The 13,101-nt window shown below is 44.3% G+C and overlaps 1 protein-coding gene across 1 annotated transcript in view; it reads right to left on the minus strand.

The window, feature by feature from the left end:
* The window catches only part of ENPP1 (ectonucleotide pyrophosphatase/phosphodiesterase 1), a 594,855-nt gene that overhangs the window by 303,236 nt on the left and 278,518 nt on the right, over window positions 1-13,101 (minus strand). The window contains exon 8 of the mRNA XM_069606684.1: window positions 11,224-11,343. Coding sequence (XP_069462785.1) covers window positions 11,224-11,343 — 120 coding nt within the window. The remainder of the gene's footprint in view (window positions 1-11,223; window positions 11,344-13,101) is intronic.

A 13,101-nucleotide genomic window follows, 5' to 3' on the forward strand; every position in this document is an offset into this window, starting at 1 on the left:
TAAGATGATCAACTGTTTGCGATCATCGCCGACATGTTTAACGTATGTCTCCAACTCTACTAGCTTTTTTATTGGCCCTGGACAGGATACCCATTATGGATGAGCCACCACTTTGTCAGACCTTTATCTTTGCAAGGCAGAAAGCAAAATGGTGGCTGATGTGCTTAGTGTTTGCTTCCAACTTAAACCAATCCCTGCAGCAGTTCTTCAAAACAAAACTCATGCCTGTCCATGAAGGCACAGAGCACTATGCAGGGGTAAGTTTCATGAAGTGAACCGCGCAAAACATGGGCCCATTGCACGTGCAGCGCACTAGTATATTATGACTGAGTTTAAGGTACAGATATGCCCTAATATCCCCTATTTCAAGCAGCACTCAAACTACGGCTGATATTACAGAAACTTTGCACTGGTTCAAGTGCAAGTAGCACTGGTGCAAACATTGCATTAGTGCAACAATCATGTTTTTAAAATGCATTTTTTGAATCAGGCCAATGTTTGTCCTAAATGTAGACCGTCGGCTTGGTGTAAAAATGCATTTACACATTTGTCCTTGTGTTCATTGCATTTGCGTTGGTGTAACATTTCCATGCACATTCCATTTTGCTGTGTTTTTGATGGAAAGGGCAATTGTCAATGAGAGAAATTAAAACATGACAAAGTACAATAAGTTAGCTTATGATTACCTTGTCAGTCATTAGGAAGCCATGGTTGAAACCTAAGAGGTCTCTCTTCAAGAAATGTAAAGCAAAGGTGGGGCAACCACTATCTGTTTGTTAAAATGTCTTCAGGGTAGTTTAAAATGACTGTTGTTCGGTGGCATACTAAATAAGTCCCTAGGAGGCTCTCAAATCATGGAGGGTGGACCGGCACTGCATCCCACCTATTGCATCAATAAGGTCGTCGATCTCCCCCCACTACTTCAATCAATGAACTAAGACTGTTATCCCAATAGCATATTTACAGACATACAAACCTATTGCATTCTCCCACCATCCAATATTCGCTGGTGCATATATGATATTACATTTCAGATTCTTAATTCTTAAAATATTTCAGATGCTCGTGTAGGGACCAAAAGGTCCTCCACAGCCTATAGAATAAATCAGTGCTTGGAATGAGGAAACCTCTGACAATGGAAATCTGTCTTCCATTCTGTTGCCACCAATGGCGCTTCAACATGCTCCACAACAAATTCCCAGTGAGAACTGCGAGTGTGGAGGAATTTCTCCCAGGGACCCGTTAGGGCCAATCAGCTGTCCTTAGCCAACAGATTATTTGGACACTGGCAGAGGGATTGCCTGTGATGATCAGTGGGGATTGGGTGTAGTAGGGGGAAGGGGCATAACCTTATTCCAGGCAGAGTGCCAACGTAACACTTTACAAATGCTTCACACCCAGCACCCCCTTCGAACTCCCACAATGCATGACAACTGTCTCCTTGTACCTCCACTTTGCATAACTCTATTCTCCAACCTAGCGGTCAAGGCCCTTACATGGAACACCATGTAAGCAGTATTAAATGTGCACATCAACACTATAGCCATTGTATGACTAATATCTTAAGCACCCTGTAGTTTATGTAGCCATTTCATAGTCAAACAGCATGATTTAGCAAGGAAGGATCACTTTGTGGATACATAATCTTCTCCTATTGCGTGATAAAGACACTCCAACTTCTGAGACCTACACTGTTGTGTTCTGGGTGTGTGAAGACCTCCAGATCATGCAGCATCTTTCTACAAGATCAGACAGAAAAGTTGTCATTATATCTGGTGAGCAAAAAAACACCAAAAAGACTGAAAGCTCCATGACATTTATTCCCCAGAACTGATATAGCTATTGTGTGATTGTTAATTGGTGGTCCAAATCAAGGGCTGCCCTTACGGGTGTGCTCCATGGGACAACGCTGGGGGATGTTACAGACACACATGTGCTTGCATGTCCATCTTACCCAAAACACAAAAGACCTCAGTGACAGACATTTCTGGGACTATTGTTCACTCCTACCTGCAACATAGAAGACCCAAATTAGCTAAACCCCACCAGCTATCCCAATCTGCTTATTACTTCCTGGACCACCTGATGCCATACAACTTGTCTATGTGACACTGACTGTTTGGCACAGGAACCAGAGCATCAGGTGGCATCTGGGTAAAGCATGTTTTGCACAAGTGTCCCATTGCCCAGGATTAGAACAGCTTGCTAGGTTAGGCTGGTACCAAGAAGCTTCTTTCAACTAGCGCCCAACAACTATATATTATCCCTACATATTGCCCTTTGCACAGTACACATGCTTTTATGCATCAGTGTAGTCAGGTCAATACCCATTATAACATTGGAATGTTGATGGGCCATTTTTAACAATGGGACTGCAGGGGGGGTCATAACACATGAATGAAGCCTGATCCGAAAGTTCAGATTGGCTGAGCCAATCAGGATTGAGCATTCCAAACAAATGCAGGGCACCACTACCTGGTATTTGCTTGGAATTCTCCTCGGCTGAAGCCAATCCGAACATCCTAGGAGCCTCTTTCCCAGCTCTCACTGTGTCCAGTCCTGCCGTCCTTCACCTTTCCCCAATCGCCAAGGCTTCTCATCATTCCCCCACAGCCTACACTGTCCACTCCGGATCGGTACGAGCTGGCACACTTCTCTTCTCCTAAGTGGGCTGGTGCTAGCTCCCGCCTCCCAGGTTCCCTTATTGTGTGGAACCTGAACTCCATGGTAATGTGGCAACGTACACTATGTTCCTATTTTAAAAACACATTTTTTCAGCTAATCACCAGCCCCCTGAAATGGGTGCCAAAAGCCTTAGCACCCTGGCTTTCCCAGCCATTAGGATTCCCGAGCCCTCCTTAATGAACCTGGATTCCTTCAAGAGCATTAAGTTGGTTTTACAGGGGTCCAAATGGCTGCTAACCCCACCCTGTGGAGCTAAGGGTTAGTTACAAGGCTTGATGTGTTTATCTATCTATCTATCTATATATTTTTGCTTATAAAGCACCAAAGCCCTCAAGCATCCAGGCGCTAAAACAGAAGAACAAATGCTACAGAACAGAAACTCCAAGGTTCTTTTAAACAAAGAGCCTAGTCTTCAGAATTTTCCTGAAATCTTCTCTCCCAGCAGTCCGACTCAATGCTCAGTGTCTCTCTGAGCCAACATTCTACCAGAGCAGTGCTCACTGCAAGGCTCTGAGCACCTTCTCCAACTGCTTTATTTCGTTTCTTACCTGTTTAAAGCTGCTTTCATGATTTAGCTATTTTATAATGGCATTACAGCCACGAGGGAGAGCTAGAACAGGTGTTATCATCCCTTACCATCATTATGCACCCTCGGCTTTGCCTCAGGCGATAACTTGAGTGTGGGCTGATAACACCAGTTACAGCCCTCTCCCCAGAGGTGAATGCCGCTAGTGCTACTGCAGTATATTTGAAGTAAAACTTCCATGTTTCACAAGTTTCCTAGCTCTTCCCATAAAAACCGTCTAGTCCGACTGTTTACTTTATAATCGTTTGCATCTGTAAACTCCTGGCCATATTCACGTTAATCTCGTGCCATGGAGATCCTTAATCCAGTGTTGATAATCCACATTACACCTGGCATCTCTCCTGATACATTTCTTTGGCCCTCACTGTAGTGCTTCAGTAGATGGCACACACCCTTGTATGTGTCGCTGTTCCTCCTCATTGCTGAGAGTGAAAGTGGCCCAGGGACTGTCAGAAATGCACTTTGCATGCATTTGCCTTCCTATTCTCACCGGCCCCATTTAAGGACCCTTGGCATTTAACATACCCCTTACCCTTTGTTGAGGCACTACCATACCCAGCATTGGGGCATTAACATACCCATCACTACTTCGCGCCGGCAAATTAACTTACCCACTGCTTCTGTCGCACTCCTCTTTGGGACATTAAAGATACCCATCCTCTGTCTCTCTCCTTGTTGATATTCTTACTGTTCTTTCCCTTAACAGGCGCACTAACGGTCCGCTAGACCATTTCAATGCGCAATCGCATAACCCCGGTTACGGGCAGACTCCTGGAAAGGATGAGGAGGCCAAGCTCACGCGGCTTTAGGAACACTTGGAAATTGTCTATTGCTACAGCCCCAGTAAAAACAATACATTTCCAGATTCAAAATCTCATAACACGGTCCCTCTTGCAGCGCAGAGTTTTAGTCCAGCTAGGCCAAGCTTTGAAACGTTCTTCTGGGCCTCCTCTCCTTCCTTCCTCACCTCCCAGATTGCCGGCCAAGTAGAAGTGGCGCTATATGTACTTCAGATCAAATGAATAACAAACGGGTAGGGTGCCCTGAAGATTATAGAGCTTACTGAATCGACGCAACGTCAGAAGGATTACAGGCTGGATCATGTGATCTGCGTGGGCAACGCAAACAACAGCAGCGAGCACTCAACTCAACGAATGACTTCTTTGAAAGGGGTGCACACCCCAGTGCTCGTGGAGAAAAGCACGTCATCTGTATTACTCTCGAGTGCCTGATTTCATTTATTTTATTTATTGGGTTTTGTTGTGGCGCCGGCAGGATGCACATTCAGTTTGTAGCACTTCTAAGCAAAAGGGAAAGGTGTGGAAAATCTAGTCTTCACATGATTGGAGGGGTTTATAGTCATTTGGTCGAAAACAAAAATGTCGAACGTCATAATGTCGAAAAAAAAAAAAGTCGCATTTTTTTTCAGTACGTTTTTTTTCAAAATGGGGGGGTTCCCCCCTAATCCCCCTTTTTTCTTTTAACCATTTTTTATACTTACCAAACCCAAAAATACATATAAATAAAAACATAATAGATTCGACTTTTGTTTTTTCGACATTTTTTTTTGACATTTTTGTCATTTGACTTTTTATTTTCGACATTATGACTGCACACCGATTGGAGGCATACAGAACAGTCATACAAGTGCTTAGCCTGTCTTTTGAAATCCCCACAGGATGGCCTGTGTGCCATACGCATTTTTAATCTTAACGCTCACCCACTAACTGCCTTCATACAATTCTGTGCTTTGTTCTCTAGACATGAGGACACCACAAACATTGTTAGGCCTTAGAGTGATTATGGATCATTAACATGAAGGCGGCAGGCATCTTACGGTGAGGTGCACCGTGAATTTAGAACATCTGGAATTAACAACTGTGTCAAGTCTCGGGAGGATAGCTCAGGGGCAACGTGCTTGCCTTGGAAGCAACACGGCCTGAAGCACCACAGGTTCGATCCCTTATAGCTCAGGGGCAACGTGCTCACCTTGGAAGCAAGACAACACGGAGCAACACAGGTTCGATCGATCCCCAGGTCCGTGCTTAGAAACCTCTGGGTATTAAGTGCGTTATAAATAACATATCACATTATCATATCAAGACAACAGAGATGGTAGGCTTTCAGGACAAAAAGGACCCCTGTCCAGCAAACATCTGTGGCCCCATGTGCATCTACAGTTCCAGTAGTATAAACGTCCAACTTGGCAGTCAGTTGTCTTTTTGCACAAACGAGAATACTACAATCTCAGCTTTGATGTGTTTCTACTTAAAAGTAATCGGAATGTCTTCTAAATACTGCCACAGTCTGGGAGATCCACTGTGACAAATGTGTATTATGGCCTGAAATCTGGCTGGTCGCAAAAGACCTATGATATGTGGTCCCAGAAGTGAAAGTGCAAAAGCGCAACTTCCTATTACATTCACGCTGGCACTAAAGGAAGACACAGACATTTAAGGTCACTTTGCATTGAAGATCAATGGTACTAAGCTGCCACCCTTTCCTTTCTGGTGGCACTAAGCCACACCTTCCTTTCTGATGGTACTAAACCGTCACCCCTTCTTTTCTGATGGCACTAAGCCGCCACCCTTTCCTTTCTGGTGGTACTAAGCCACCACCCCTTCCTTTCTAAGGGTACTAAGCCGCCACCCCTTCTGATGGTACTAGGCCGCCACCACTTCCTTTTTGATGGTACTAAGCCCCCACCCTTTCCTTTCTAAGGGTACTAAGCCCCCACCCTTTCCTTTCTAAGGGTACTAAGCCGTCACCCCTTCCTTTCTAAGGGTACTAAGCCGTCACCCCTTCCTTTCTGATGGTACTAAGCCGCCACCCCTTCCTTTCTGATGGTTAGGTACTCCTTTACACAGGGCTCTTTTAGGTCTTCCTGTGACAGATGAACAGAGAAAATATATAGTGCTTGCCAGTGATGTCTTTGTGGTGAGAAAACTGCAAAATCCTGTCTGCAGGGGCTTGCAAATACAGGATAGATAAAGGGTGAGTTCGATGGAGACCAGTCTTTCAAGAAGTTTGGAGGATAGGATAACTGAGGCAGGAAGGCTGTTAGAGAGAATTGACAGGCAAGCGATGGGAGTGTTGAGTGAGCGGATGACAACTACGGCGTTGAAGCTGGATGAGTAGGTGAAAAATAGTAGGAAGGTGAAGAGTTGAGAGGAAATACAGGGATTCTTGATTCGGGGGAAAGGTGTTGGTGTCATGGGAAATCAGAGAGGACCACTGGGCAGCTTGATGAAAGAGGTGATAAGGAAGGTGAAGAATTTAGATAGAGGTGTGGGATTAATAATAATTAGTTTTTTTATAACAATTTATTTTTTATATAGCGCTTTATTCTCAAGCGCTTTACATAGGACATATTTACACACATTACTATTATTACCCAATTGAAATTGGTACTCATTTAGCGACCTCAGAAGGATGAAAGCCGGAGTTGGCCTTGCCAGGATATGAGCCTGCAACCTGCAGATTAAACACAGATCACAACAACAAGCTTTTAACCCAGTGAGCCATTTTAGGTAGAAAGTACAGGTGTTTCTGATTATTTTAATTTGTGAAGTACTTGAATGAACACGTGGATGCATAATCTTGCAGAGATGCAAAGATGGACTGTTGTGCCCTGAGAGTATGGCTGTATTAGTGGCGCACACCATTGGGCTCGGTCTAAATGCTTCTGACAATCAGGCTGCACATTTGTGTGACATCCAAGCTAATTTGTATGCACACAATGCATTACCCATCTGGCTCTGAACTGGTGGGGAGTTTCCAGTGATGGCTGCACTTGGTGGTGCTGTGTCGACTTATTCATTTTTCAGTTAAGAGTTTTTGTCAAGCGGTGGCGGCCTAGTGCCATCAGAAAGGAAAGTGGTGGCTTAGTACAATCTATCTTCAATTCAAAGTGACCTTAAATGACTGTGAGCCTCATTACGAGTTTGGAGGTAGCCATGCCGTCATTACCAGCATGGCTACCTCCAAACTCGTGTCCAGCTCCGTGTCCCGAAAAAAGGGAATTACCGGCCCATTCCACCTTTTGCACCCCATAGGGCTCAATGGGAATGGGGAGGATGCTAACAACGGACCCGTTACTGACCCTGGTCTGCTCGTGGGTGCCGGTATGCACGTCTGGCCAGACCAGACGTGCATGCCGCCACCTGTGAACTCGTAATGTGACGTCCCGGTATGAACGGTGCTGGTACCTTACCGCCACCGTTCATACCGTGGCTGCCAGGGTCGTAATGAGGCCCTTTGCCTTCCTTTAGTGCCAGCGTGACTGTAATAGAAAGTTGCGCTTTTGCACTTAATTACTTTTAAATAGAAACAAAATGAAGCTGAGATTGTAGTATTGACAGCCGACTGCCAAGTAGGACGTTTTTACTACTGGAACTGTAGATGCACATGGGACCATAGATGTTTGCTAGACAGGGCTCCTATTTGTCCTGAAAGTCTACCATCTCTATTGTCTTGGCACATGTGTTCATTCCAGATGTTCTAAATTCATGGTTCACCGTTTAAACCCACCATAACTTTGCTGGTGTTTGCTCAACATGCCTGAGTGCTCCAACCACCTTTTTTTTTCTTTCGTGTCACCCGCTTACCAAAAATGGTAAGCGGGGGACACCCCCGTATCCCGAGCTGTGCTTGGGCGCAGTAAATGTCATCCTCATTTTGTGCGCCCCCAAAGTCGCAGTAACTGCTGGGCGCACAAATGAGGGCAACATTTTTGTACTATTCCATTCCCAGCGCCATTGAGGGACAGAGCAGCGCGGGTAAGTGGGTTGGGGTAGGGAGGGCAGTGGATATTTTGAGAAGGGGGTAGGGGAGAGGCAGGAGGAGGGATGCGGGCAGTGCACTTGTCTTCGTTCCCGTTGAGGGAAGATGGTGGCCTCCTGCTCTGAGGAGGATCGGAGTAGGGTCTTTCCCTGTGTGGTAAGGACCCCTGTCCAAGCCTCTTCATTGGCTGGGACCACACCCTTGGTACTAAATATATATATATATATATATATATATGATAAACACCTTAGCATTTTTTTCCACAGCACTCCTCACGTGTCAATCTTCACATGCAATTTACATTGTGCAATCATTTCTAGTATTACATCGAGGTGCACACTCTTAATAACCTTTTTTCCTTTCTTTTCCATCGAAGATGTCATTTTTCACATATGCCGAATAGCCGTATGAACACTCCTTTGCCTCACCAAATATGCTGCTTTACATCATTTCCAATATTTCCATGCTCTTTTTGGAAATTTTCAGCACTTTTTGTGTGGAATGTATTTGTCATGTGCATCTATGGCATTACATGACTTGACACCCAGCATTATTTGTTTGTATTTTGTATTTATTCTAGAACGGGGTATTACTTCATGCAGGCATGCATTACAAAGTAGCCAGTAACTGAAAGTGGATGCAGACCCAGGAACTCTGTGTGAATTTCATGAAATGTGCATGCACGTGTTTCACTTGCAATAAAAAAAGGTTTTGCAAAGAGATAGTTTCTATCTCTCCAATAAAGAACATTCCTGTTGCACATGTGTAGGCTTAAAGAATGTGCTAATTCGTTAAATTCATTAAATAAAATGACAGATCTGTATTTTGACATCTGTTTTACTTTTACTTATTCTGGGTCTCCATGTGTTATTTTAATTAATTCCTTCATGGACGAAGTCAGTACTGGGAATCAGTCTGCACCACAAATTAAGTCAAGACAGTCACTGAAGCATTAACCACACAAAAACTAATAAGTGTGCACATTATACATGTGGTTGTGATGGACAGGCAGCAGCATTTAGCCGGTTTTGTCTGCACGATGTGAAGAAGATGGCATGATGGTGCCTAACTGGCTTGATTCTGCCTAGCTAAAATATAGCATTACCGTAAACGCTGTATAATGCGGCACACGGTTAGCAGGGACACTATTAGAAATCTCTACTATAGACAATCATGTGTTTAAGTAATTTTCCGGTTGAGAAAATGCTAAATAATTTGCCTCATTCCGAGTTTGGCAGAGTGGCAAAAAAGTAGTGGTTGCGTAATTATCACCACTTTATCCACTCCAACAAATCCAGAGTGTGGCCATGAAGTGGAGGATGTACCTACATCATCAATTTGGAGGTAAATCCTCCACCTTATCACAGAAAAATCAGAAAAATGGCGGAATTACCACTGGTCGTAATTCTGCCAAAATCCCCATAGAGTCCTATGGACTTCAAAAAATGGGGGCATATACCCCGTACCACCACTTGTAATCCTGCAGAATATCTGTGGGACAAACGTGCAGTAATGGCCATTCCGTGTGGTAGAAGTTTGGCGGAATTACCGCTGTAATACCATCACACTTGTAATGAGAGCTTAGCGTTCAAGCCAGATAATGGCAGTAGAGTGCCGGTAAACACGTAAAAATACCAACAAGAGCTTTGTTTTTAGGATGTTTTCCTACTATCTCCCACCCGGACAACTGACTTTTGAGTTTCTGGCATATATGATTATCTGGCAACAGTGGGATCCCATTGGTGCCAGAAAATCGAGCTTGTACTATATGTATTTACGTATTTGTTTTTAAGGTATTCATAGCGTCGACATTGTAATGTAGGCTACAATGTGTCTAAGCTCTTAACAGACATGGCAATATAAAGGAAAAAATGTGCAGGGCAGAAATGTATCAGAACGTAAAAGTGTATGTAAATGCACATTGTCTTAAAGAATTCAAGTCAGTTTAAGAAATACATCGTTTACCTTAAAGAAATTACAAAACAAAGATGAACTAGAAAATACATCGAACACCAGAAAAGCACAATGCAGCCTATTTCTTAACATGTAATATAACAAAAATCCATAACGGGTAACCACGTATTATTATCCATTAGCGCCCTGGGAGGGGGCGCGGTCCAATTAGAATTCTCAGAACGCGAGCTGCACTGTATTAAAAAAATACACCATTAGTCCCCGTGTAGGGAACTACATGAGTGCCAATGGAGATATGCCCCTCGGCTGCGCACCTACTGTGGGTAACAGCCGGCCACCCAAGTTAAGGGCCCGAGTCTAGGCATATCGCCTCAATAATGCCTTCGCAGGACTCAGGTGTCATGGTAAACCCCAAATTGATGGCAGTTTTGCTTGTAAAAGTGACCCGAAGCCCGAGAATACATAACTGGGCCATAATGGACATGTTTCCAACATCTACGCAGAGCAGCTGTCTGTATGGATCACATTTCCTTTCTTTTAATGGCACAGATGACATTATGGGAGGGAGTTATGTGTAGCCCGATGGCCCAAGACTATCCTCATCGCGAGTATTTTATTTGTCCAAAAAATATTGGAAAACCAAAAATGTTAACATTTATTTAAATATAATTGTAAATAATAATAAAAATTCAGCATTTATATAGCACTACGAACCCTCAGGCATCTGAGCGATGAGTTTGTCCCCGGGATCAGAACCTGCGTCAGTAGGCTATGCACGGATGTCAGAGCGAGCGCTCTACTCGCTGTGCTATCGGGCCGGCTGTGGTATGATTTGCATCGCACCATATCAAGGGGATGCTCGAGCCTGTTTCTTAGGCTGCCACATGCCATTTTTTTAAGAAAACTATCATTTTCAAAATTCAGCTTCCGCAAGTAAAGATGCTTATTAAAAAGATGTGTGACCATTAAACAAGGATGCCATACAGGGGCTAGATAGGATATGCAATATATCAGATTAGGCAAAATAAAAAGTGCAATTATTCTAAAGAAAAAATAACTGCTTGCATTATTTCCGTTTTTCGTATAATGCACTTTTTAAGAGAGCTTACAATTGTTTTGAGAACCAAAGCTATGATTTTAATCATGCTTAGAAATGGTGATCGGTCCTTCTCGTGATGAAACCCACATTTAACCCGCCTGGGGAAAAAAAACAGACCGCTATATTCAAGCATTTGACCAACAAAAAAGATACTCACTGGCTCTCCTTGATACCAAACTGGATTAAATTTCTCCTTGTTTCGCAGCGCGAAGGTTGCATTTCGTATAGGGTCGTAGATTTTGTTGTCGACAATGCCATGAGATTCTGGATAGAGACCCTGCAAACAAAACATAATAATTCCACGCTGAGCACGCAACGTACAATGCAAGATAGAGCTGCAAATACGGCATCAACTCAGCAACCTCTTTCTTGAGGGAGTAAAGCAATGAACCAAGAATTCAAGAATAAAGCAAAGACCTATTTATGTCCATCTTGCATCATTTAAAGTCCAATATTTTATGCACATATTTTGCAGATTTCAAATCTGTGTCATAACGTTTTGGCATGATCTATATAACGCAGAAATACAAGATGCAACCAGCACCCTAGTCAAATGCAGCCTGTCTGAACATCATCTAACCAAATCATGCCCAGCCCCTCACCTCTAACCAGCGGGCCGCCAACACCACACCCTTCTCTTTCAGAGACGCCAACAACACTGAAGTAGCCTCGATCATGAAGAAGATCAAACCATCCATATGCAAAGGGGATATCTGCCTAGCAACCCTCATCAAGGAGTGTGCAGACCTACTTACACCCTTCATCGCAGCGTTCATCAATGCCTCCTCTGCCTCAGGTTCTGTTCCTCCCAGCCTAAAAGAAGCACGGGTTCCCCCCTCCTAAAAAAGCCTTCATTCGACCCATCCAATTACTACAGGCCCATAACCACTGTGCCCTTCCTACTTACAATTCTAGACAAAGCAGCCTACTTGCAAGTCCAGCATTTCCTAGAGGCCAACATCCTTGGCGCCAGACAATCTGGCTTCCGTCCAGGACACAGAACTGAAAGAGCCTTACTTGACCTCAAAGTTCAAATTGATGACATCAGAGACACAGGCAAACCTGCCCTTGTCCTTCTCCTTGACTTGGTGGACCATAAACTACTCGGTCAACACCTCTGTACCTTACCCTTCTTCTCCCCTAGTGCAATCACCTGGATTCCCTCCTTCTTCCAAGGAGGAGCCATGCAAGTCTTCTCAGACCAAGCATCAGCTACCCCATCCACCATCCTATGTGTAGTCCTACAGGGCTCTTGCCTGTCCCCCACACTATACAACATATTCACTATACTTCTCTTCAAAACATTGGACTCGCTTGGCATTATGTACACCAACAATGCCGACGATACACAAGTCCTCCTCCGCTTGTCCGGAGACTCTGAGTCTGATTCCAATACCCTCAATTCCACCTATTCCACCATCCACACGTGGATGGCGGAGAACAGGCTCTACCTTAATGGGGATAAGACAGAACTACTGCTGTTAGCCCCCGCTGATTCAAGGATCAAACTTGGCAACCAGTACCTCTCCTTCACTATCGACAACACCGCCATCCCCGTCCCCCAATCAGTTAAAATGCTGGGAGTCTACTTGGATGCCAATCTAACTATGACCAGACAAGTTAGTGCAATTGCGACCTCTGCATCCTACTACACCAAACTCCTTAACGCCACTAGAGCATTCCTCTCCAACACAAACTGCCTGTCCATTGCCAGAGCCTTAATAGGCTCAAGACTGGTCTACTGTAATGTTCTCTTCACGGGAACCTCTGCTAATAATGTGGATAAACTCCAAACCATTCAAAACAAGGCCCTCCGCACAGCATTTGGCATCCCTAAAAGAGAACACATTTCCGCAGCCAGAGAGCAAGCCCACTGGCTGCCTGTCCACCACCGCATCCTCTTCAAAACTCTTGCCCACGGTAGCGGGGCACATTTAATAGCAATAGGGTTCTGATGCTTTTCATCAGCACCCTATTGAGATGATTACCTCCCCGCTCTGATGCGGGAGCGAGGAGGTTTTCAATAGAATATGGC

The sequence above is a fragment of the Ambystoma mexicanum genome, chromosome 4p, assembly GCF_040938575.1.
Source record: "Ambystoma mexicanum isolate Mex_15411 chromosome 4p, UKY_AmexF1_1, whole genome shotgun sequence".
NCBI classification, from domain to species: domain Eukaryota; kingdom Metazoa; phylum Chordata; class Amphibia; order Caudata; family Ambystomatidae; genus Ambystoma; species Ambystoma mexicanum.